We start from the raw sequence: 27,275 nt of genomic DNA on the forward strand, positions 1-27,275 counted from the left end.
ACTAGCAGCAGGGGCCACCAATGCTTTTCACACATTTTATGGCTGTACTATTTGGGGACTCTATGACACTGTGATTTGGGTACTACATGGTTCAAAGGGGTATTCCAGTTGGTTGAAGTTATCTGCTAGCCACAGGATAGGGGTTAACTAATAGATCAGAGGGGTGCCTACTGCTGGGGCGCCATAACCCCTGCAGCCCTTCTGAAATGAATGGTGCGGCCGATCGGGCATTCATTTCTAAAGGAGTTCCAGAGATAGCCTACTACAGTACTCACATATCTCCGGGACTCCCATGGAAATGAATGGAGCGGCCACAGGAGAAGGGAGCCCTCGTTCTCGTGATTGGTGGAGTTCCCAGTGGTAGGACCCCCACCGATCTAATAGTTATCCCCTAACCAACCGGAACACCCCTTTAACTGAAATGACCCTTAGGCTATGATCATATACATTTTCAGGCTTCCAGTTGTCATATACTCCAAAAACTATATGTTACACATATGCCTCAGGTGCCATACCGTAGCACCTGTCACCCATAGAATTCCATTATAAAAAAGTTAAAGAATAGCACGTCTACTATGCTATCCCATACTGTTAATTTGCAGTATACTTACATATACCGGCATGATGGAGGCCTAAAGATACCCCTTTGTCTTCTGTCTGTAATCCTGTGAATATGTTTAGCATGTATGTTGGGAGCTTTCCTGGTATACATGGTAAACTAACATGATCATAGCAGGGGCAAGGGTATATGTACCATATCAAGATCTAATACATAGGTTAACACAGGGTAACATATTCTGCTGGTTGTTATAGACCAGAATGGGGATCCATATTGCTTTTGTTGTGGGATCCCCTCTCCTCTAAGTATGCCCAGATTGTATCGGGGCATTACAATATATCTATATTCTGCCGACATAATCATGGAGGTTGCAACTAGCTCTAGATGTTTTCCTTAAGAAAATCTTTTGGACACCTATGCCATTTGGACATATTCTTTTTGCGGAACAGATATAAGGACGCAGAAAGCTTTATGAGTATGTCCATTCCACAAAAGGATAAAACATGTCCTGTTACTTGGTTGCATATGCAACACGGACAGTATCCGTATTTTGTGAATCCGCAATTTGCAGATGGCAAAATACATACATTCGTGTGCGCGAAGCCTAATTCTTAATATGGTGTCTGTAAAAGTCATGAAGGCACGAGGCAGACTGAAAATCAGGTACACTTTAGAGAATTCTCTGAAGTCTTCCATACGGCTGAGGTTTTGATGACTTTATAGAATGAGATAATCATGTCTGTTAATTCTTGGCAATAGAAATGAAGTCTGAATCTTGACTACAATAAATGAATTAAATTTAGAAATGCTGCACAAGCAAAATATCTCGGAGAGTCTTCTCAGAAAGTAGCATTTGTGTAGTAATTATACAGCTAGATGAACTATCAAGCACTTTACATGGAATAAATATCGTAAATCTTGGCTACAGAAATCTTTTCTAACAAGGACATGCAAAAATACATCAAGAAAGTCGAATAAGGTGACATTAAGGGACAATGGATGAAGACTACCAAACATATGAGACTATTCTCCATCACAATGCAGTATTAGAGAAAAATATTGGCATGGTAAGGCCTGGCAAAGCGCCGTATCATCAGAAATACTGGACCACTGGAAGACACTTAGCCACCCATGTGCTGCCATCTTCTCATTGATGTCCTTGCTTTATGGAAACCATAAGTGATGGGCTTTAAGGTCATTTCAGCTAATCCAGCATTTAGATGCAAGAATTTTGGATCATGCATTGTGCAGTTTATGTGACTAAGTTCCATGTAATATAAATGTATAGATGTATAAGTATACTCTGATGTATACTGCACATTCAGCGGGGAAAATAAGTATTTGATACACTGGCAATTTTCTAATAATTGTGCCAACAGTTGTTGCCTTCTCACCAAGCTGCTTGCCTATTGTCCTGTAGCCCATCCCAGCCTTGTGCAGGTCTACTATTTTGTCCTCTTTGGTCTTGGCCATGGTGGAGAAGTTGGAGTGTGATTGATTGAGTGTGCGGACAGGTGTCTTTTATACAGGTAAAGAGTTCTAACAGGTGCAATTAATACAGGTAATGAGTGCAGAGTAGGAGGGCTTCTTAAAGAAATACTATCAGGTCTGTGAGAGCCAGAATTCTTGCTGGTTGGGAGGTGATAAAATACTTATTTCATGCAATAAAATGAAATTAATAATTTAATTCATACAATAAATCATACAATGTGATTTTATGGATTTTTTTTATATTATGTCTCTCACAGTTGAAGTGTACCTAAGATAAAAAATTACCGGTACAGTCTTTGTAGGTGGGAAAACTTGTAAAATTTTCAGTGTATCAAATACTTATTTTCCCCTCTATATAGTAACAAAAAATGTTTACAACTTATAGTTTTTAGTGTGACCATTTTGCTCTCTTGTTTCAGTGCTTTTATTTGCTCTGGGCATGATGGCTCATTGGTAACCACTGTCCTTTTGCAGCACTAGGGTCCTGGGAACAACATTTGAGGTTTGCCCGGGTGCTGCAGTTTCCTCCCACACTTGAAGAAATATGCTGATAAACATTGCAAAATGGCTTTCTAATCAGTTTGCAGTTCACTTGAGAATATGTTGACATAATGGAAGTATAGTATAAAATACTGCCCTATTCATACGGATTAAAATGATACCTGTTTTGTGAAATCGGTTGTGGAGTTCCAGAGAAAAAATATTATCACTTGAATGGGTCAGCAATGCGGCACGGAGGCACAGAGCCCCTATTCTCTCGGTGCCTCCTCACCGCAAAAAAATAGAACATGTTCTATTTTTTTTTACCTTTGCGGATGGATAACAGACCCATTCAAATTGAATGGGTCTGCATCCATCTGCGGCAGCGGCATGGATGGTGCCGGTGCATTGGGGCCAGCAAATAGTGGCCCCCAATGCACGGAGCAGCCGGTTCGTGTGCATGAGGCCTAAAGGATCATACACCCAATGCTACTTGGAGTTATGGTATTGGGTGGTTTTGCCTAAATTTACTTTTCCAAGAGTACAAAACCGCAGTAATATCATATAGCGATATCATTAAAGGGGTTTTGCCATCACATACAATGGAGGCATATCGCTAGGATATGCCCTCATTGTCTTTGACAAATAAAGATTTGCTGTTATGGAGAATTCAGCATTGACAGTCACAAGTAATATAAGCTAAAGTGACATGGCAGAACTGCACACAATGTGTGTACAAAAGTGAGGCAGGGTCATTTCCTTCCATAAACATGTAAGAAGGACTGATGTCGGTCAGTGGGGAGGATCCTCTGCTCCCCACTGAACATGAGAAGAGTGAAAGCTGTAACAATATTCGTCTCTGGCATCTACCATTCTCATTCAATCATCTTAGAGTGTCAATAAATACTTTCTTGGATGACGGGATATGGACTTGTTTCTTGTGTCGTTATGATAGTGACTCTAGAAACGAATCAAGGCTAACCTCCAAACTAAAGAATATGGACAATTCTGTTCCTTCTTCCCTGTGCATCTGATTTATCTGTACAGTGTAGATATTAGATTTTCTCCTTGGTTGTTTTGGCCATAATTTTGACACAGATCAATTTAGACACATTTATTTTTGATTTGCATGAAAAATAACAGATGGTTGTTTCATCCTTTCAGCCCAGTAGAGGTATCTAGACTTTGCTGCTACCTTTAGGAGTAACCTTCATTACGAATCTGTTGTTCCACGGTGGTCAAAAGACACTATTGGGTGGCGCTAAGGGGATAGGTAGAAGTGTAGTCAGAGGGCAAGCCAAGGTCAGGACAGGAAGAGTTTTTGCCATACTGTAAAAAGGCAATAGGTCAGGGCAGGTTGGCACAGGGTCAATACAGTGATCAGGCAGAAGTCAGAGTAGGCGGGCCAGGATCAAAATGGTGATTGGGCAGAGGTCAGGGTAGGAGGGACATGTTCTATACAGTGATTAGACAGAGGTCAGGACAGGCAGCAAAGTCAATACTAGAGGTCAGGCACGGGAGGTCAGAACTAAGCAATTGCCCATCTTTGTAGGACTAGACAAGCTAGGAGACTTTTGTCCTAAATATTGGCTGGGAACAAATTATCCTATGTGTGCTGGCCCTTTTTAGAGCAAGTAAGAGTGTGCACAAGTCTTAAAGGAGCGATCACCAGGAAGCAGATGGGGAAGGCCACAAACAGTCTGCAGTGTGGAGCAGCAGGGAGGTTGAGTACTCTGGGGGCTGTGCTCACCGGGAGAAGGTGACGCCACCGACAACACAGTTTTTTGGTGCAAAATGTTGTATAAACATGCGCCATGATGTGTCAAATTTCTAACACAATGTACGCCACTGGGGTAAATTTGTCTCATCTTCTGACTAGCTGATCTGAGTTTATATGGTCTAATAGACTGCATAAATAAATCTGTGCCGTTGTCTCAATATACTGTACTTTCTGTATCAATACTTCATGCTATTTATTCAATAGGGGAAATTGTGCCAAAATTCTGGTGCAAGATGCAAGCAAGTAAGCCACCTACTATCTGGTACAATAGACAGTTGATAGGTGCTCCATATATTTCATACTCGTCAGTAACTGGGATAAATCTGTCTCATTTTTAGACTGACTAGCTTAAGTTGGCACATTATATATATTGCACAGTATTAGTTAATTTACTCCATTGTAACAAGTCCTGCACCGGTGTGTCCATCACATTACCAGGACAGATTTCTATGCCTTAGCAGTAACTAATGTTATCTATAGAATGAGATCCTAATAAGTGTGATGAATTGATATAAAATATTTAAAAAATTAGCTTCATATCCATCACTTTAGAATTAATAAACTGCTAAACTGTAATACCCCTTTAAATCCATATGGATTACTGAGTAAGTACAACTTCTGCTGGTTGCCCTTGGAAACAGACATTACTACATTCTACATTACTGTCAGACAAGTGACTTTTAGGGTACTTTCACACTAGCGTTATTCTTTTCCGGTATTGAAATCTGGTAAAGGGTCTCAATACCGGAAAAAAAATTCATCCGTTTTGTCCCAATGCATTCTGAATGGAAAGCAATCCGTTCAGTATGCATCAGGAAGTCTTCAGTTCAGTCCCTTGTACGGTATTTGATCGGACAAAATACTGCAGCATGCTGCAGTATTTTTTCCATCCAAAATCCCGGAACACTACCGCACTTAATTTCCATTGAAATGTATTAATGCCGGATCTGGAACCAAGTGTTCCGGAAATAGCCACATCGCCGGATTCGGAAAGACGGATCCGGTATATCAATGCATAAGTCTAACGGATCTGGATCCGGACCCGGGAAAAAAATATATCCGTTTGCATACGGATTTCCGGATCCGGCTGGCAGTTCCGTTGCCGGAACTGCCTGCTGGATTCGTCAAACGCTAGTGTGAAAGTACCCTTTGTGTACAGCTTTGTGTTGCGTTGACTAAACTCCCACAATGCAATGCTCCCTGGTAACAAGAAACAAGCGGAAGTGTGAATTTAGTATTTAGTTTTGGGTGTGGTAGAATACATGGCATAACTCGCTATGTACAAAGTATGCAAGATTCTCCAATATATTACATTAATTTCAAATATGAAATCTGGTAATACTTTAAAAAATGTTCTCCAAGTTAATATATTTTTACAGTTTCCAACACAAAATAAATAATACATATACACGTCACATTCGGGACCTCTGATCGACAACTCCTAGTGGGCAATAACAATACAAAAAGGCTTTAATCTGCTTTACTCCCAACCTCATCAATCCAAGCAGTCACTGCCTAGTGTTACAATACACCGGAGTGGGATCTGATTTACAAACACACAGCTGCTTCCTGAGCAAAAAACCCATATACTGGTCAGAGAGAATAAAAAGCAAAGGCTCTAACAACACGGCAAGCTCTTTACTGGAATTCTCCTGGAACATCTGGACCTTGTCAGGCCATTACTATGAAACTCTTTGTGTTCTGGATGCATGGGGCCTTCGTGGATAGACTAGATTTTCTTTTTAGCATGAAATGGCTAATGATATAGCATGGTATAAACTCATAGATCATAGCTTCAAGCTTTTGAACCTTCATTACCAACTATGACATAACCGACATATGATGACATCACTCATACCATACTTGCCTCATAAACACTATAAAGTACTCATTTGAAGAGAGATAGAGTAACATCCCTATAGTACTATTTTCAGAATGAATTAAAGAAATATCACCAAAAAAACTTCCGAATTGTTATTTCATCCATTCTTATTACATACTAAAACTGACATGTCATAAGGGGTGAGTGTAATCATAAGGTCAGGGAGACCAAAAGTGACTGCTATGGGGGCTAGGGGAGAGAAGGCCAGTGATGTATTCTCCTGTTCCTAATCTAGATTATTTTTATTTTGTGGCAGCCACCACTAGGGGGAGCTCAGTGCAAAGAAAGTACTTACAGCTTCTATTGAGTGTCATGGTAACTGTATACCATTACTAGGAGCTCCTCCTAGTGGTGGCTGCAGGCAGACATTTTTATAACATACTGTGTGAAGGGAAGGGGAGATTTATGAGTTGTCTAGCAAATGTATTGAGAAATATGATGTTCAGACTGAGCACCTGGTTTTTCAACGAATTGGTCAAGATGAGTAAGATGGACGGTGACTTTTGTATAAAAATTTTTAGATTAAAGATTTTTTCCACTTCATTTGTCAGAAATCTGGGGATTCGCACGTAGCATTTCCACATTACCTGAAAGTGTTTGATGCATGCATACTGGGAAACTGGTTGGGGCGAAAGGGTTCATACAAAGTTTTGCTATTGCAATAGAGAAGGAGAAGTGCATATGGATAGTATTGCCAGACAGACAGAAGGCACTGCCATATGGGTGCTCACCTGTGTCCATTGTGCAGGAGGCACAACACTTAATAGCCTACAGGGCTGCTGCTCACTTTGTGTCTTTGTTCACCAGAAGATGGCTGAACATCAACCGGGGCTATCGTGGAATCCAGATGGTGCTGCCAGTATTGGTGGATGGAAGTTCAGGGGTGAGCTATGTAGAGACATTTTATTGATCTAAGAATAATGCGTTTCGGACAGGCCATTTCGTCACATGTGAATCTGCTGAAGGGGCCTGTCCTGCCCTAAAATGCCTTATTCTTACATCTATAAAATGCCTCTATATAATTCCCCCAGCCTTACATCCACCAACACGCGCAGTGCTGCCTGACTTCCACTATAGCCCAAGTTTCGCTATGGGATGCTATGAGAACTGTGTACGCCCATGATGGATCTGTCAATATGTTACATTCACGTCTGTGAAACTTAAACTGTTGTCAACGTCTTGCGTCAGCCATGATGGTTAGTTTATTTTTTAAAGGATCTATTACAATCTTTTTTTTTAGATTATTACTCGATTGTCGTCCCTAAAGTTTCATCATGCCTGTGTAATGTGTGCAGTCCATGTACTTGAAATAAATCTAACCACAATAATAACACTCTATTGGCAGCTTATAAACTAACATTTGGTGCTGCAGGCATAGTTAGATCAATTGACAAATGCGCAGTCACATAGGAATGGCAACGGAATATGAGCAAGGCCTCACAAATGGGAACATTTCTTCATCATCCCCAGTGCTTCCTGTGCAATGTCTTAACTACAGCCCGATACACATCCAATTAGGAAAGAAAACACTCTCTTTATGCAAAGGTTCTAAAGGCAAATCTGGCATTAATTACAACACATCACCATAGTGAATAATAAACCCAAGGGAGGGAACAGCCCAAGAAACATATATCTTTCCACCCACTCTCTGGTAGGAGATGAGATCTTAAAAACCTACTGAGGCAGCTTCAGCCACATGACCCAGACTGGTGACCATTCTCTGTTCTCAAAGCCATTTTGAACCGGTTCCATGAGCAGAGAGTTGCCGATGTCTTCCTCTGGCTCATACTCTTTTGTTTCCAGGGCTCTCAGAACAACGCACGAGGAGGAAGAGTTTTTTAGTAGCGACACAGCTTCACTACGGCTGACTCCTGTTAGGTCTACACCATTGACATTCAGTAAAATGTCACCTGTGAATTGAGGAAACAAAACATTAGTAGTTCTTATTATCTATAGTGGAGTCTAATTTAAAAAAAAGCTATGTTAAAAGGAATATATTAAAATGTGAGATATTATTTAAATCATATTATTAAAAATATATTTCTATGCTGTATATTTTATTTGAGCGTGACTGGTCATAAAAAATATCTTCAAATATTGCTTTTTTTTTTTTTTTTTTTTAGAAAACACTAAACTGAGCCTTCCTGTTTTCTGCAGCTCACTTGTTAGCTTTGCTGTGTAGACTGTGACAGAATGAGCAGAAGCAGGGGATTGAAAAACAGCTCTAATGTTCTGCTATAGACCCAAATAGTAACACTATACACCTAGATAAAGCTCTGTATTCATCTCCCCTGCAACTTTCTAGGGTTTGGGGAGGGGGGTGCACACACATTATATTGAGAAGACTGTAATAATTTATGATATTTCTCTGTCAATTTCTTCCTATTCTTTTCAGCTGCCATAAACCATATTAACTCTGCTGTACTGTCTTATACAGATAATCCAGGGAGAAGGTGTTTACAAAAGTAATGTACTGGTACTTGAACTGTACCAGTGCCAACACTAGACTGGTCTTGGCATGGGTTTTCATAGAAAAGTGACCTTATATGTGCAGAGAAAACATGTGCTATTACTATAACGCCTATTCATTTCAATGTGGAAGTGGCCACACATGCATAGTAAGTTCTTCATGAACCCACTGCCAGGTTCATTTTATCCAGCGCATTGCTCAGCATCCCGGAAGCCTGATTCCCATTGCATAACATTTCAGTCTGTGGTTTGAAATCCTGCCTTCAATTCTGAGACCAGATCTGACTTATTGTTCTGCACATGAAAGCTATCAAGTATATATATATATATATTCTTTCCAGGCTTGTAGGTGTCAGAACGTGTGACATTGCTTTATGACAGCAGGAAGCCGGCTATGTGCAGCATGTCAACATTTCACTAAGACCGCAAACAAAACATCTCCCCCCAATTCTGAGAGCAGCACACGAAAGGAGAAAGCAGCATCAAAGTCGTTACCGCTGAGCATCAGTGACCCTTACAGCAACAACAAAAAAATCATGTCACTTGTGTGATGATACATCTTGTTTGACAGAGTTTACAGGAAAGTGGGAGCTGCACTCAGAACTGGGCCTGTTCTGGGAAATGTGGAATGTGCATACAACTCAGATAAGTGAGTGACTCAGGACCCTCTCACACATACTTTACCCAGCAATGTACTGCTCACTGATGGAAGCCAGCAGCCACTTAACCATAAGAATTTGACAACGATTCTAATTGGAACCGAAATGTCAAAAAGAAAGCCTGCAAATAAGTAGAACTCAGAAGAAACAATGTTTTCATCGCTTTCATTTCCCTGTGTCCATAGATGTCTCAATTGTACAAGTTTTACCTACAATTCTAAATAGAAACAGACTTTTAAATGGTTAGCCCACAAATGAAAAAATAAATAAAAATATCTGGAAAAATGCAGTATAGTTATGCAAAAAACACTGATCTCCAGTCTACTTTTCACCGCTTTTAGCTTCTTTACTCGCCTATCTGCAGCTCTGGTCTCTTCACTTTCTGTGGGCTGGCAGCAGCTTGTCCCATGTGACTATCAAGCAGCTGCATCTCTCAGGAGTGCATTGCAGTCATCTTTTGCTAACTCCCCCTCCCCCCCATTCGCCAAAGCTCTGTTTTCCTGTCTATCTCCCTTGCGCAGAAAATAGTCCCACAGCTCCAGCGATTCCACAATAACTAGCACTATGAAATGCCAGCCCACCCAATTTTTTTCCATTGTCCACTGTCTAGAGGGAGATATAGCTATACATTTCTATGAACTTAGAAGTAGGCATGAATGAATGAAAGGTGTCTGGGCTGTTTCACTATAAGGTCAGCATGCCAACACAGAGAGGAGGAAGAGAACAGGGAAGCTACTTTACATGTTAGTCCACCTCTGAATGCAGGAGAAGGTGGACCAGAATTTCAGCCCCATGAGAAACACCAGTAATATTTTATTGTATGTATATTGCAATAACTAAAATGCTATATTCAATGCATTGTAAAAATTTTGGTGGGATTAGGCTACTTTCACACTTGCGGCAGTGTGATCCGGCGGGCAGTTCCGTCGTCGGAACTACCCGCCGGATCCACCGATCTGCATGTGACTGAAAGCATTTGTGAGACGGATCCGTCTCACAAATGCATTGCAAGAACGGATCCGTCTCTCCGCTTGTCATGCGGACAGACGGATCCGTCCTGTATCTGTTTTCACATTTTTACCGGTCTGCGCATTCCGGCAAGTCTTCAGTTTTTGCCGGAAAAGAAAAACGCTAGTGTGAAAGTACCCTAACGCATTGCAAAGCTAGGTGACAGCAACCATTATAAAATGGTTTCCCTCTGATGTGTGTTTTCTATCAGAAAATATCTGTACATTTATATTGATGCTTTGCCTGTGTATGTGCTCACACACCTATAGTGCATATATACACAGGTGAAACTCGGAAAATTAGAATATCGTGCAAAGTTCATTTATTTCAGTAATGCAACTTAAAAGGTGAAAGTAACATATGACATAGACTCATTACATGCAAAGCGAGATATTTCAAGCCTTTATTTGGTATAATTTGGATGATTATGTCTTGCAGGTTATGAAACCCCAAAGTCACAATTTTGAGGTCCCCTTTGCTCAGGGGGTATGGATTAATTAGCTGACTAGAGTGTGACATTTTGGGCCTAGAATATTGAACCTTTTCACAAAATTCTAATTTTAATATACATTAATGTAATTTCTTTTAAGTTGCATTACTGAAATAAATGGACTTTTGCACAATATTGTATAATTTTTAGAGTTTCATCTGTAGATCATTGAAATAACTGGAGTACAAGCATTTGCCAAGACAGTGAAAAAGATTACCTGTTTTTATTCTCCCATCTCTCCCAATGACACCATCAAGGTCTATGCTTGTAACAAAAATAGGCAGGTCCCACTCCCAGTTCGATACTCCACCTGCCACTGTCATGCCCAGTGACTCTGAATGGTCCTTAACAATGTTCACAACCTTCTCCACACATAGTACTGTTCGATTAGCATTCTGGTAACAAAGTGATAAGGTTATGATATTGAAATATATGGCATTATTATATCATTGACAATTTCCAGTATTCAAAATGTATCTTTGAGAAGACCACCCTCTTAGGTAGTCCAGATTTTTAGTTCCATCATATCTAGTCTGAGATTACCATTTTGGATAGTCATCTCTTCACGTATCCACTACTGTCATTTAAGGAGACTTCCCATCTTATAAAGTCAGGGTTTAGTAGTCCACCACATTACCAGAGGACCCTCTGGTGGTCTCAGCCTCTAATACCATAGTGGACCCCAAAAGTACAAGAGTAAAAATAAACCTTTGATTACCTTTGGAGCCAATCACCTACTACGAGGGTCTATTTGTTTGATTCACAACCTATTAGACTTTATTGATGATATACGGGTTAGGCCTCAGGAAAAATTTCCTCTGGTGGGCCCAAGGAACCGCAGTCTGACACTCTATAGAGTGATGGCATATTGATAGTTGGGGATTTGACCTCTGGGACCTCACAATATTGAGCATAAAGGGAAAGCGGTGCCGATATAGCACTGTATCCCCAAGTTGTTCCTGCACAGCATTAACCCAGCCACCTGCTATGCAGGAAATAGCAGTTTGGCTCAATTCATAGGAAAAGAGAAGATGACTTAGAGCTAAACCAGCCCAGCATGCCCTTCATTCTCAGTATACTAATTGAGTAAGTAAGATTTACAATACCATCAAAATGAACTCAAATGTAGTTGTAAAGATTGGGAATAATACTCTTAATGCAGGGGCGGACTGGCTTTAGACCCTACAGGGAAATTTCCAGGTGGGCCGAAGTCGAGGGGGCCGCCCAAGCCCTCTTTACTTCTGCTGGCCAAGTACATAATGATCTGATGTTCTTAGTAGTATTTAACGCTGGGAGCATCAGGTACTTATGCTGGCGGCGGCTGCAGATGTCATTCTAAATTCAATTGTATGGTGTCTTCAGGATGGTGATACAGTTGAATACTGCAGTGAGGCATGGGAACCGATGGCTCCATAATTAATTAGAGACAACTGGAGGAGGGCAGAATGTGCCGCTATTGATGGGCACCACAGAGGGACAGGTTCTGGGGCAGCATCTAGTGCTGCACTGTGGTATTGAGTTCTGCTGTGGCTGTATTTTCAGCTGCACTATGGTATTGCTGACCCCCCCTACGTGTGTCGGCATCATCTACTTCTGTTGTCCCTGCCTACTTGTGCTGCCCCGCTTCTATCAATTTGGACCCGCTTACATCTTGGGGCCACTTATAGGTTTTTTTCCAGGGCCACTTTAAGTTACCAGTCTGCCCCTGTCATAATGTATGTGTTTATATTGAGTTATTTTCCATGAAGCCAGAAGCCAGACACTGAAATATACTGAAAAAAGAAATAAATGGTCAGATACTATCTGGTATAAAAATGCTGCCTGATATTTTAAGGGAATTCCCAAACTAAACAATCCTTGATAATATAGAGAGCATCAGATAGTGGCATTAAGATTTACTCTTAGAAAATTCCCTCTAATTATGTGGTAGACCAATACTGGTTATTTTATTGATTGTTGGCTTCAAATAAGCCACCACAAACCAATAAACCAATCCCAGACAAATTTCCCACTACTTTGTACTGCGCTATATAATATAGTCAGTAGAAATATTGGTTAAAACTCATGTTCTTCATCTGTCCATATAACAGTTCATATTAGCTGTTTTGCAGGATGATTGGCCTGTGTTAAACATGGATATGGGAAGCAGGATTCTAAACTTAGGCGTACTAGACCAAATCACCAATGTATAAGAAAAAAGCATCAAAAATAATGCAAATGTGAAGCAGCTACAACAAGCCAAGAAGACAAATACAGCGTATTCTTTGAATATGTTATAAAATACTGATTGCTATGGCTGTGTCTAATGAGACACTCGCCAATCATAAGAGCAGAGGTAATCAGTTCTCTGCTGGGAAAAGGGACCAGGAATCACCCTATGTGATATACCATAAAAGTCCTTTAAAGAGGACCTATCACCCAAAAATGCAATGCAAACTTCAGGCAGCAGGTTACAGAGCAGGAGGAGCTGAGCAGATTGATGTATATTTTTGTGGGAAAAGATTCAGTAAAACCTGAAATTTATACATTTATATCTTTGCTTTCTGAACTTCCTGTGAAGAGCTATCGGTACAGGAGGAGGGGTTCTCAGGGATTGATAGCATTGTGTGTATAATAGGGCCCTTTACACGGGCCAACAATCTTAAAGATAATTGCTAATAGGCGTTCATAGGAACGCTCGTTAGTGATTATCTGGCAGTGTAAATGCACCCTAATTACACAATGAATAAGCAAAACGCTCTGTCGCTCTGTCGCTGTGCTGCTCTGTCGTCCTGTGTTAAGGGACCTTAAGTAAAGAGATAGCCGTCAGTCACGGATAACACCTTCCTCCTGTACCAATGGCTGGACTGGGACTTGCAGCTGTAATACAAATGCACAAATGTGACGTATTACACCCGTGTTAAACTGACCAAAGAGTTGTTTATGTGAAACAGCAACATTTCCAAACCTGGTAGAAAAGGATTACTTTGGTGACACAAAACTACTCAATATTATTTAGCCAATACTGAGTTTTAGTATTTGTATGGTCTTATTACTAGAGTGTTTTTCCCTTTGCCACCCAAAACAAATTCTACATTGTTGGATGTAGGAATTTTGAAGGCCTAAAGAAGGTAGGCGTGATAAGTTACAGGCAGGGGCGTAGCTATAGGCGGTGCAGAGGTAGCAGTCGCTACCGGGCCCAGGAGCCTGAGGGGCCAAAAGACCCTTGTGCCACATAAGAAGACACCGGTATTATAGAAAGTGTATGCAAGTTACACCTCTGGCTGGAGGAAAGAGGTTAGGTCAAGAATTTGGTATGTATGTGTGTGTGTGTGTGTGTGTGTGTGTGGGGGGGGGGGGGGGCTTTTCAATTTTTGCATCAGTCAGCATGAAGGGGAGCCCAAGCTGAACTCTTGCACCAGGGCAGATGAGCCTTTAGCTACGCTCCTTGCTAAAGGGAAATAAAGTGAAAAGAGGTATTTCCCCGCTAACCTCATCCAGCATGGATGCTGCGGCCAGAGCTATGGAAACAGTTCCTTCCATACAAGTTAATGGAAATTATGGAAACTTAGTAGCGCAGCCATCTTCCCTTCTTTAGGTCCCTTCACAGGTGGTAGTACTATACCTTGTTTTGGTTAAATTCCGTCATCTAATCAAGAGAAATGCCTATTTTGATGCAAGTAAGGTTTTTCGCTGCACCATGGGCTTGGCTGCTCCATTTGGTGCACCGTGCTCTGCCATAACGCCACCCGCCACCACCTTCTATTGTTTAGTTCCTTAAATTTCAGAACCAGTAGTAATGACTCAGGGAAAGCCAAGTGCACCTAATGTAGTGGTCCCACCCACAGTGCACTGAAAACCTTATTTGTAAAAAAAAAACTAAAAAAACACAGTTTTTTATCATGGATATCATATTTTCTTGATTAACCTTTAGAACATCACAAGCCAGAAAAAACACTTCCCGCCACAAGTGACACATCCTCTGCAATGTAAACCTTTCCAAGCATTATTATCAGTTTACATTTAGCTATATCTACATCGCAGCTCAGCTGTTCCTCTAAAATCACCCTTTCAAGGCACAACACGCAACACAATCCTGTGCCGGGATCTTCATGTTTACTGCGAGATGAATGTTTATATCAGAGAATCCCAGATTGGAAGTAGTAACACGTGTCTGACACACAAGCCGCAGCAGATTGAACCGCTCCCTCCAGCTGCCGAGCTGACACAACACGTGAGCGTCACTGAACATAGTGCAGCATCTCCCTCGCCTATTCCATTCAGCAAATCACAAGGATTTAGTGAAGGATCCAAAGTCTTCCCTGATGCTGCTGACCTACTTCTGTCATATACCATGTAATGAGCTTTTAACGATTCATTACTGTATAAATACAGTCATTACCAGCGTTCATTACCATTGCCGCATTCCCTTGTATAGTCTCATTAAAGAGGACCTTTCATGTTTTTTTTTTAATTCTAGATAAATACCTTTACTTGCGGAGTAGCCCCCCCCCCCGCTGATGCTACCACCCTGCCTGTTTTTTTTTAAATATGGCTCCTACGCCCCGCTGTGCCCCCCTGTATTTTTGAGACGGGTCTGCTGGCCCACCCTTGCCACCCCCCTTTTTTAGTCCTGGCATGAGCGGGAAAAAGTTGCAGATTGCAGCGCAAATTGCGCCACAAACTGTGACAGATATAAGCAACAAACTGGTGTATATCAGTTTGTCAATGACCCCCATAGTTTGGAAGAATGAAAAACCCCATATGTCCATCCACTTCCCAAGTCCAATCAGGCAGTCAGAATAACTCCCTGGATCAACAACCTCTCCAGAAATCTAGCTATAGCCTGTAATATTACACTCCAGAAATACATCCAGGCCCCTCTCTAGTAGCTATAGCCTGTAATATTATTACACTCCAGAAATACATCCAGACCCCTCTTGAACTCTTTTAGTGAACTCACCATCACCACCTCCTCAGGCAGAGAGGTCCATAGTCTCACTGCTCTTACCGTAAAGAATCCTCTTCTATGTTGATGTAGAAACCTTCTTTCCTTTAGACGCAGTGCTGTTTCGGGCTGCTGCAGAGCTGGAAGCAGACAGCACTGCACACTGTACACTGGCCATGCTGGGGTGCTTCAGCTTCTCTTCCATTCACTTGCTTCTGTACTCCAGTGCCAGAAACTACACACTGTGCAAAGCCTTCTACTTTAGTTCCATACACGCAGGGGTGCACCTAGCCTTTCTGCTGCCTGAGGCGAAAACTGAAACGGCGCCCCTCCCTCCCCAATGCTAATTTCTTAACCTAACCCCTTCCCTTCAGCCCACAGACTTTTGGCTGCCCCTCTCTTACTCCTACCTGGTGCTGCCTTATTGGTAGTGCACCCCTGCATACACTCTCAGTGCTCAGTGGCACAGCAGCCCAAAACAGCGGATCGGTGGGGGTACTACATGTCAGATCCCCACCCGTCTAATCAATCTTTGTAAATCAGAGAAGCCGTTTTTGAGATAGGCCATATAATTTAATTATAGGCCAATCCAGCTAAGGATTTTCCTTGTGTCCTTCTTTCGCTCAACTTATGACACAACAGAGTATCACTGGCCTTACTTACATTACTTTTAACACAAAAGAAATCAGCAAAAACCTAAAAAGGCTCTTTGAAATTGCTCTAATAATCATGTGGCCCTTCTCCACCATGACCATCATTCGCAGAAAAGTGAGAAAATGAAAAACCTATGATTATTTTGGGTTCACTGGTGCACAAGGATAATGCAAACGGCAATGCCACAATAGTGGAATTACAGAAAATACACACAGTGACGTCACATTACACGGAAAAAATATATAGTAATACTACAGGACAGGGATAATACACAAAGTAGTCTCAATGAATAAAGTGATATCACGATGGTGGATTAATAAAATAGTCATGTCACAGTACAAGGATCTTGCACACAGTCATGTCACAGAATTGGGGTCTTGCACACAGTGATGTCACAGAATTGAGATCTTGCACACAACAATGTCACAGTACTTGGATCTTGCACACAGTGATGCCATAGAATTGAGATCTTGCACACAATGATGTCACATTACAAGGATCTTGCACACAGTGATGTCACAGTACAGGGATCTTGCTCCCCATGATAACACAGCAGAGGCACAACATACACATGCAGTAAAAATGACCAAACAATGACACTGTACAGAAATAATGTAATAACGTATTTAGGATCATAATCCCTGACAAGCAGAGAGGAGGATGAGGCAGCTCTTTAGCTCAGTGTTGTGAAGTAACTTGTCCTGCTGTGTGATTAGGACAGGTTTTCTGTGTACTAATAGATGGCGGCCATTTAATTTCTCCTTGCTCCCTAGACAAATTGAGCCATTATAACTAATGAAAGTTATTTGGGAATATATTTATAATAAAGTAATATTTAAGTATTTTCATTTTTAATTCCTGGAGTTTTTAATGAATTCCTTAATTCTTTTAAATTAGGAAAATGAGGATTGCAGAAAGACTTATGTACCTATCTAGTCTGCCCAGATGTAAGCCAGGGTGTATTTAGTTATGAAGCAATATAGTGCCAAAAGCCTAGTGAATAAGGACTTAGTGTAGATTACGTGTGTTTTATAAAACTTTCAGTAGCCTGCTATCTTTGGGCTACAGCTCTTGGCCATTCCTGGCAGTCCCACAGGGAATGAAAGGAATGCCACTTCACATACTTGACCGGCTATAGAAACTCCATTGTCATGATTGGCGGGGGTCCCACTGATCACAAACTTATCCCCTATTCCATGGATAAAGGATAGGTTTTCATTTTGTGACAACCCTTTAAATGTTTCAAGGATCATGGACAGGCAGTAACTGTAAAGATGTTAAATAGAGGATATCAAAAAAGGCAGACTGCACCTAACGCATGAGACAGCTTTACCAATCCGTATATGTATAATGTTGAAAAGCGTTGTTCCTTAAAGGGGTTATCCCATGATTAATGTAAAGAATGAATATTAGATATAATATAGTACATGACAATCTTTTTCTAACAAAGCTAGAATCAGCCCTGTACCTCACATGGATCCAGAGCATGTACAACCACCTCAGTAGGTGGCCATGTAGAGATGGACGAAGAACTGAGCAAAGGAACAAACAGCAGAGATTTTTTCGAATGACTAAAATTACTGAATTTTTATAAAATGCAATTATAAAAGTACTGTATTTTTCATCTTATAAGATGCACCTAGGTTTCAGAAGAGGAAAACAAGAAAAAATAGACCTCAGATCACACCCCCAATCAAACCCCCAATGTTAATCAGATCCCCAGTGTTAGTCAAACCCCCAAACAGGCCTCAGACCAGACCACCAATATTATTTAGACCCCAGCTCAGACCCCCAATCAGAACTCAGATCAGAGCCCCAATGTTAATTAGACAGCAGCTCAGACCCCCAAAAAGATCTCAAATCAGACCCCCAATGTTAATCAAACCCCCAAAAACATCTCGGATCAGCCCCTAATGTTAATCTGACATCCAGTCAGACCTCAGATCAGACCCCCAATGTTAACCAGACCCCTAATCAGATCTCAGATTAGAACCCCAATATTAATCCCTTCCTGACCTCCATCATAATAGTATGGCAGAAGCTGGGTCATCAAAGATGGCACCCACTCACGAGCACCGCGAGCAACCTTAGCCGCTGGGTTTCTACTGTTTCATACAGCAGACACCCAGGACTAATGCCTGAGATCGGCGCTAATGTGACCATGGTATCTCAAAACGCAAATTCTGTAAGAGCTGTGCTTTCGGGCCTGGAACGGCTCCTCCATGTGGTGATCGGGGAAGCCGTTCATTGCCTGTGAAAGACTGGGGTCTGCTGATGCTCCAATGCTTTTCACAGGATTATTCCAATGTCAGCCTGCAGGTGGCAGCACTACATTGGACTATACTGAATGTTCTATTTATCAATGGATTTATTTCCATTGATATATAGAAGGGGCAATCTAAGGATTGCATGATGTCAGGCCGTTGGAGGCCTAAAAGAAACCCTCTTTCTCCAGAATAAAAATAAACACTGAAAAATATAAACATAATGGGCAACGCTGGGAGCGAAAATGCCCGTACTATTAAAATATAAAAATATTTATCCCACACAGCAAACAGCATAACGGAGAAAAACATCAAAATGACCAATTCGCAGTTTTTCCATCACTTCACCTTCCAATAAGTTAAATAAAAATTCACACAGCCCTAAAATGGTATAAATAAAAACAACAAATCGTCCCACAATAAATGAGCCCTAACACCGCTCCATAGACATAGCTATAAAAAAGTTGTGGAGGAGGGAGGTCAAAATATGGTGATGAAAAGAAAAAAAAATAATTCCAACGTTTTTATTTTTTTTAAGTATTAAAACACAAAACAAACTATATAAATGGAGAAGGAAGGTCGGCAAACAAAACCCATAAAACTGTAGCGGAATTGTGTTTGTTTAACAATTTCACCCCATATGAAATGTTTTTCCAGCTTCCCATTACATTGCATGCAATATTGTAGTGGTGCCAGTAGAACAACAATTTGTCCCACAAAAAACAAGCCGTCAAATGTCTATGTGAATGGGGGAAAAAAAGTTATTGCTCTGGGAAGGCAGAGAGTGAAAAACAAAAACACAAAAGGAAAATCGCCAGTCCAGACCTCAGATCAGACAAAAAAAAATATCAACTCACTTTTCCTGTTCAAGATGCCGCCGCTCCTGAAATCCAGCGCTCTTCCTGCCGTGCTGTGACCTTACGTCACACAGTGTGAGGTCACAGAGCGAGTGGACGTCCTCGCGCTGTGCGAAGGTCACAGCACAACGTGGCAGCAGGCAGACGAAGACCAGGGAGCAGTGAGTGCTGCCAGCACAAGGAGCTCTGTATTTATACCTCCGTTTTCCTACTGTACTAATGAGTGCTTCCATAATGGAAGCGATCGTTAGTATACAATCAATATGAAGCACTGACATTTCCCCCCCACTTTTGTAGGAAAAAGTGCATCTTATAGTGCGAAATAATATGGTATTTAGATCCAGGTTTCAGAGAAATAGAATATTTTGTTCAACAGGACAACTCCTTTAAAATCACAGGGTCCTTTTTTTCTCTGAGAATATCCATCATGTTACTGAATTTGGGACAAAAGTACGGTGTGGAATATGCACATTAGGAACACTACTGATTCTACAGTATATACAGTAGTATATGCAGGCCACAGGATATGATGGTGTAATGATGTAGCGGTATCACACACTGCACTGCACCATAGAGATGTGCATATATATGTCAGGTAATGGACACGGACTACCAGGACCTTTGGGAACTTCAGCAATATATAATATTGTATTCTAAAATTCTCGCACAGAATCACTAGCAATTGAGGAGGACAAAGGAGATTAAATATTGGATAAACTAATAAAGTGGGACTGTGCATCAGCCCTAGACATCATACACATGACTGAGCAGTGTGTTTGGAGCCAGTATGGAGGTCTTGGGGGAAGCCTAGAACTATAAACCTGCAGACATTCATAGGCCGCATTTTTTGCGGCTCGGGTGCGGACCCATTCACTTCAATAGGACCGGAAAAGATGCAGACAGCAGCCTTCCGTGGCCCCGCAAAAAAATATATGATCTGTCATATTCTTGTCCGTTTTGCGGACAAGAATAGACATTTCTACAATGGGCCGCCCGTTCCGTTCCGCAAATTGCGGAAGGCACACGAGCGGCTTCCGTTTTCTGCGGATCCGCGGTTTGCGGACCGCAAAAACGGCACGGTCGTGTGCATGAGGCCTATGCATATGGCATTATAATGAAGGGGTTGTCTCACTTCTGCAAATGGCATTTATTATGTAGACAAAGTTAATACAAGGCACTTACTAATGTACTGTGATTGTCCATATTGCCTCCTTTGCTGGCTGGATTAATTTTTCTATTACATTATACACTGCTCGTTTCTAGTGGTTATGACCACCGTACAGTCCATCAGTTGTGGTCGCGCTTGAACACTATAGGAAGAAGCACTGTCCTATGCACGCTCCCACGCTGTATACAAGCAGTGTATAATGTGATGGAAAAATGATTCCAGCCAGCAAAGCAGGCAATATGGACAATCACAGTACATTAGTAAGTGCCTTGTATTAAGGATTCTTCCTCAGGAGAAATGCTTGTAGGGAAGAATACCTCTGTAATGTGGCCCTTTTAAATCATATGAATACGGATGCCATAGTATGTGCATGAACCCACATTGGTTCAAAACTGATAAGTGTATATCCACATCACACTACACTGTGGTCATTTCAAAAATTCTTCAATAATATACATACATCCACGGTCGGACTGGCCACTAGAGAACCAGAGGATCCTCCGGTAGGCCTAAGCTTTGACAATATTGGACTGGACCCATAATAAAACAGGACCCTTAAGATCCTATTTACACGGAGGGTGGGCCCTCAGAATCATTTCATCTGGTGGGCCCCAGGGACTTCGGTCTGATGTTGCTTAGAGCTGGGTAAACTTTGAGACTATTTTCCCTTTAATTTTTATGGGCCTTTTGCTGTCTATAGTTTACCCTAATTCCCTTCTAAATCTGCCCTGTTTAGATCTTCTTTACCGCACGGATTACATGGATGCTTTATTAAGGTCAGGTTAATACAATTGTAACGTTGGCTGCTATCAACAATTCGCCCAGATGTGTCTTTGTTTAAAGAGTGGCTGCTTAAACACGTTATTAGGGAAAGCCGTTTCTTTTTCCTGTCCCAGACAGATTGGTGACCCGGCTGTGCACCCCGTATCTCCGCATGCAAATCACTGCCGTGCACTAACATTTGTTTCTACAATAACCAATCATCTTAAATGTGAAGACAAATGATCGTCAGAGGAGGCAGCGCGGTATGAACCAGATGCTGGGACGTGGCCACCGGGCCCTTGATCTACACTTTAATCCAGACACAGCAAAGAAGTTAAGCCTCTGACAGCTGTTATCATAACATGTTACGTTCTGCAATACTAGGACTGTGTATACATCCTGAGCCGTATATAAAGGGCCAAAGGAGAGGCACAGTTCACATTGTGCTGTAAGGAGCGTATGCGGTGCATCCATATTACCTGGCACTTCATCATCCCTTATTAATTGTATGATATCAGTTTAATTACTGACTAGGGATGTCTGGATTGTTGCATTTTAAGATAGGCTCTTGTGAAGTGGAATTAGGAGATTACAATATACTATACTGATAGTCTCTAGTTGCTTTCATTTAAGGACATTCATTGAACGACAGAGTTTTAGAATGTGAGGTTCATTTTCATATAGTAGTAATGGTTATGATTAGGGATCGGCGAATCGACTTCAGATGAAACATCCGAAGTTGATTTGCATAAAACTTCGTTCTAATACTGTACGGAGCAGGAGCTTCATACAGTATTAGAATGTATTGGCTCAGATGAGCCGAAGTTATTGCTCTTGCTACTTGTACTGCAAAAAAACGTTTCCCGAACTCAGGTTCAGTTCCAAGTGGTACCTTGGAACCAAACCCGAGTTCGGGAAATGTTTTTTTTACAGTACAAGTTAATTTATGAAGTTATTGCTAGCGAGACTTCACAAAGTAATAACTTCGGCTCATTAGAGCCAATACATTCTGTTACTGCTCTGTTCTAGCTCCTGCGCCGTACAGTATTAGAACAAAGTTTTATGCGAATCGACTTCGGATGTTTCATCCGAAGTCAATTCGCTCATCCCTAGTTATGATTTAAAAGTATGCTGCAAAGTAAGAATACTTTCAAAAATAGAAGTGTTAATAGTTTACCATTTTAAAAAAATGTAAAGTGAATGAACAAAAGAGAAATCCAAATCAGATCACTATTTTGTGTGACCAGCCTTTGCCTTCAAAGCAGCATCAATTCTTCGAGGTACGCTTGTACACAGTTTTTGTAGGAACTTGGCAGGGAAGTTGGTATATACATCTTAGAGAACTAACCACAGATCTTCTGTGGATGTAGGCTTGCTCCTATCCTTCTGTCTCTTTATATAATTCCAGAGTCAGACAGAGTTCATGATGTTGAGATCAGAGCTCTGTGGGGGCCATAGCATCACTTCCAGGACTCCTTGTTCTTATATAATAGACTTTTAATAGGTAAATACTTGCCCTGCAACGCAGTACTATTAATAAAATGGAATACGATTACAAAATGATTTGCTTAGTATGTGCACAAGCTTGTAATTCCTGAGAACATCCATGAGAAAATTTAAAATGTGTAAAAGTAAATTTAACATAAATTCAGTAGACAGTATAGAAAAGACGTTTTACATACTGCATAAATGGGCATTGGGGACTTGCACCGTGTATTACAATAGACATACCAGAATGAGCATTATATATACAAGCCAACAGCAGAACCATGCACATAAAAACACAAAGGTACAAGGAGTCCTTGTGTCTACGTATTAGACTTGTATGCACTCTATAGTGTCGCTATATGGTGACTTGGTATGGCAATGTATTATTGAAAATGACTCCATAATACAGCATCTGTACAGTATGTTACCAGCCAACCTTTGCATGGCTGTATATGACATTGGGGCCATGTATGGTTACAGTAGGGCCTTATATACTTCCAGGGCTGCCATATTATAGTTCTGCACAAAGTAATTGTGAGCTCAGGTTATTATAATAAAACAGAGTTGAATTTCCAAAGTTAATCTAAGAGCTATCACTGAGCCACCTACTGAATAAATGATAACGTTTTATAGAATAAGACGCCATAACTTTTATTCAGATCTCAAGGCACCATATTAGAAACCCGGAACAAATAACTTACAGCTATGTACAAATTTTATTTCTCCACACAAATAAGGAATTGAGCAAAAGGCCTCCACAGTGAAACTTTAAAGACTTATTTGAGCTCCTAGCACTCCATGATGTTGCAATTAACCCTTACCACTGTGCGAAAACCAAGGCAGCAATACAGACCCAATATCCTCATATTCTGTCACTTGAAGACTACTAAACCAGAACATGAGAGTCTGGGAATATTGAAATAACACCAGTGTACGTCCTACACGAGATACCTGCATGCTAACCTACTAAGGAATTACGACCACTTCCAACACATCCAATGTTCAGTTATATCAGCTATATGTATGCCTTCCTGGAAATCAAAATGAAAGGAGTATCTTATATGTACACAGATAGTTTTAAATAATTTATAATTCATTTTACCATAATTTAATGTCAACATTTACATATTCATAAAAACACACAGCCAACACATAACCACTGTCCCCCAAAGGTATCTGTAGACTTGAGTGTCCAGGATCTCTTGAAACCACTGAAATCTGACTGACAGCTCCCACATTATGGAGTCATTCAATCATTCACACGATAATTGGTCATGGGTTTTGCTAAAATAACAGAACCCTTGTTTATAGATGCAGAACGCTTGTTGTATCATGTTAATAGAGTAATATAGATTGTAAGTCATCTGTGCCATAGTTTGGTTCTTTGCCAAGCTTAGAGGTTACAGGCATCCATCACACCCATCATAACAGTGTATGACTCCATACTTACCAAGAATAGGGAGCGTCTAGAAAGAAATATTAGTTGCTAACTATATAAAGATAAGGTGTGTTAGTATAACAGAGCAGTTCCTTAAAGACAGTGTTATCATGCAGCATAAGACATTTCACAATACAAACAAAGCATTTGAAAAAGCACATTTCCAACATGGCACTGTCATAGGATGTCAGTTTGGAGGAGTGTTACATGGTTTGGGAAATGCCAGGAGAACCCTTCCTGCCCAAGCGATGGCACAATTGTGTTTGGGTAGAGGATCTTCAGGGGTGCACATAGTTTTGAACATGTAGAGTATTAAGGAGGATTTTTTAATAAATTTATCAGATCTGCTGATCTTAGCAGAACAGGCCTTCCATAAATATCCTGCAGGGTTGTGGAGGTTTAATGTCCTTGTGCTTGCCCCGCAGGTCCAAATGCAGAATGCAGCCTGTTTTCTGTCAATGGAGTTGCAGACATGGTTGTAAAACATCCCGTGTCTGCTGATAGGTCACACAGGAAGCCATGGGAACATTGAAATTTATAATGGGAATGCTACCAGGACTAAGGGGTTCACTTTGCCTAATGATGCTATATCTGTAATACATTCTTAGCACCATATTTTTTTTGCTGTCAGTGTTTCCCACATCTACTGCTTATAGTCAATGATAGGATATATTCCTATGGATAGAGTTCCTAATCATTTCATAGGTAGCATCATCATAAATATTAAAATGTACCTAAACCTTTCTATATACTTTATTAAAAACCTATTGTAAATGCCATAAAATTAAATTTTGTAATATACTTTTTTTTAAACATTTTTCCAGAGAATGGACTCCCCTGTGGCTGAACTGAGCGCTGTATAGGCAGTAGCACCATAGCACATCGCTGTTCCTGCCTGTACCAGTGTTGTTCTCCTAAAACCTGGCATTGACAGGCTATGTCAGGCTTTGGCAGATTGGGCACAGACAGAGGAGCGATGTCTTATTTGAGTTCCTGTTCCGCTCTAGTAATAGCCTGCTTACTACATTGGTACAGGCTACTAACAGAATGGAGCTAGGAGGTGCATGGCAGGAGATCAATCAAGACATTGCCTCTGCCTGTGCAGCTCTGCTAAAGCCTGATATAGCCAATTCTTGCCAGGCTTTAGGAAGCAGCACTGGTACAGGCAGGAGCAGCGATGTGCTATGGACCTCCTGCCTGTACAGCACTCAGTTCGGATGCAGGGGACTCCATACTCCAGGACACTGCAATGTATTGGAGTACAGATTCTTAAGTGGAATAGGTACCTGAACATCAGGTTCTTTCCATTCTGGAAACAAAACAGACCCTTTTTCTAATCTCACACAACCCCTTTAATTGATACCTTGTTCAGTGACATGTATGAAACACATCCTCTTTATTAGACAAGATACCTATCACATTGCCATGCTGCATAGTAATTCATGTGGATATACTGTCTTTTGGTAAGCGTAGCACATTAGATGGATATAAAATACCTTGTTAAATTGGTTTCTCTCACTGGGGCATGATGGAGGGCTGCTGTTGTTATGCCATCCTGCCTCCTGTAAGATATCAGGGGTCTGATGTCTGGTCTGTCGTGAAACAACAAAATAAACCCCTTCCTCGCTGGCCTGTGTGATGAAAGACAGATGTCAATGCTGCTCCAGACAGCAACATGCTCAGAGAAGTTATGATATACAGTAGATTTACACATAGGCGTTCAACTACAAGGGAAGGGGTTAAAATATCAAGAAGCAGAACAAAGGACATCACCGTGGCAACTAACGGATAATTGAGAACATCATAATTTTAACATTTGGTCTTCTCTCTCTTTCATTTCAGGACACTTCAAGTTGAAATGGGCTGTTCTGGTCACTGAAGTAGATTAATCCATATCATCTAAATTGATATGATTGACAGCTGGTTCCTGACATTCTTCTTGGCCAGGGAAACTACAGATCAGGGCATTATTAGCATGTCTGCAGCAGAACCTCAACTTCAAGGTGATCCAGCAAAAATGTTGAATGTGACCTTCAGAAATGCTTTATTTTTTGGGTTACCAGAGTTGCAATATCTTTGACTGCTAACTACCACCTTTTGGGTGGCTTTTGGCTCAGACTGTTAGTGGATCTAAAATCACTAAGATAGTAAAACAATCAATATGTGAAATATAATATGTGTTTTCTATATTCTCAAGCTTCCTTCAGAGCAGAACACAGAGCACATCTGTAGGGACTCAAGAGATAAACGCTACACCAATACCATCAAAAGTGCTTCCATGTGGTAGATACAGATTAGGATGAGGTTGATATTTCATACATTAAGTACATAGGTTGATGACCCAAACATCCTTTTGTGTATCATGTTTCTTCATTTGGCCTCACAGCCTTACTACATTATATACTCAAAAAGATTAAAGCAATTGTAATATAAATAGGCCTATCTTATTTTTCCAGTACAAATGTCCAAACTGGTACGTCAGTTAATATGTACTGCTAAGAGCGGGCTCTTACTAAAATAAGTCTCCTTCCCCCTCTGGCAGCTGACAATATAGTCCCTTCTTACTTCTTGCGCAGAAGGAGTCTTCTCCCCTATACGGCCATGCTACTACAGGAAAGCAGTAGAGCAATGGTTATTATAATGCCACTATATGAAGAATCTATCGATTAGCATTCATTTAAATGTGCCCTGCATTGACATGATGGAGCATACATTAAAATATTTTGTTGCTATGACAACAAACACTGTAAGCGGCTCATTCCTTTAGCGAGTCTACATCAAGGTAAATATATTTCCACATTCATTAGTAAGCAAAGCAAAGCATGATTGATACTAGAAACAGGAGCAACAGGCAAACAGGTATGGTAGATCTTTAATTCATGAGTCAGTGTAGCTTTTT

The 27,275-nt window shown here is 40.9% G+C and overlaps 1 protein-coding gene across 4 annotated transcripts in view; it reads right to left on the reverse strand.

Annotated features, from left to right (window-relative positions):
- Positions 1-27,275, reverse strand: part of LNX1 (ligand of numb-protein X 1) — a 200,076-nt gene that overhangs the window by 26,890 nt on the left and 145,911 nt on the right. For 3 of the 4 annotated variants that reach the window (XM_044294706.1, XM_044294627.1, XM_044294842.1), the window contains 3 exons: positions 25,873-26,007; positions 11,036-11,213; positions 7,871-8,102 (listed from right to left, as the gene is read on the reverse strand). In XM_044294706.1, the coding sequence (XP_044150641.1) occupies positions 7,871-8,102; positions 11,036-11,213; positions 25,873-26,007 (545 nt within the window). The remainder of the gene's footprint in view (positions 1-7,870; positions 8,103-11,035; positions 11,214-25,872; positions 26,008-27,275) is intronic. The other variant, XM_044294769.1, reaches the window with a different exon arrangement.

This window comes from Bufo gargarizans, chromosome 1, assembly GCF_014858855.1.
Source record: "Bufo gargarizans isolate SCDJY-AF-19 chromosome 1, ASM1485885v1, whole genome shotgun sequence".
In the NCBI taxonomy this organism is placed as follows: domain Eukaryota; kingdom Metazoa; phylum Chordata; class Amphibia; order Anura; family Bufonidae; genus Bufo; species Bufo gargarizans.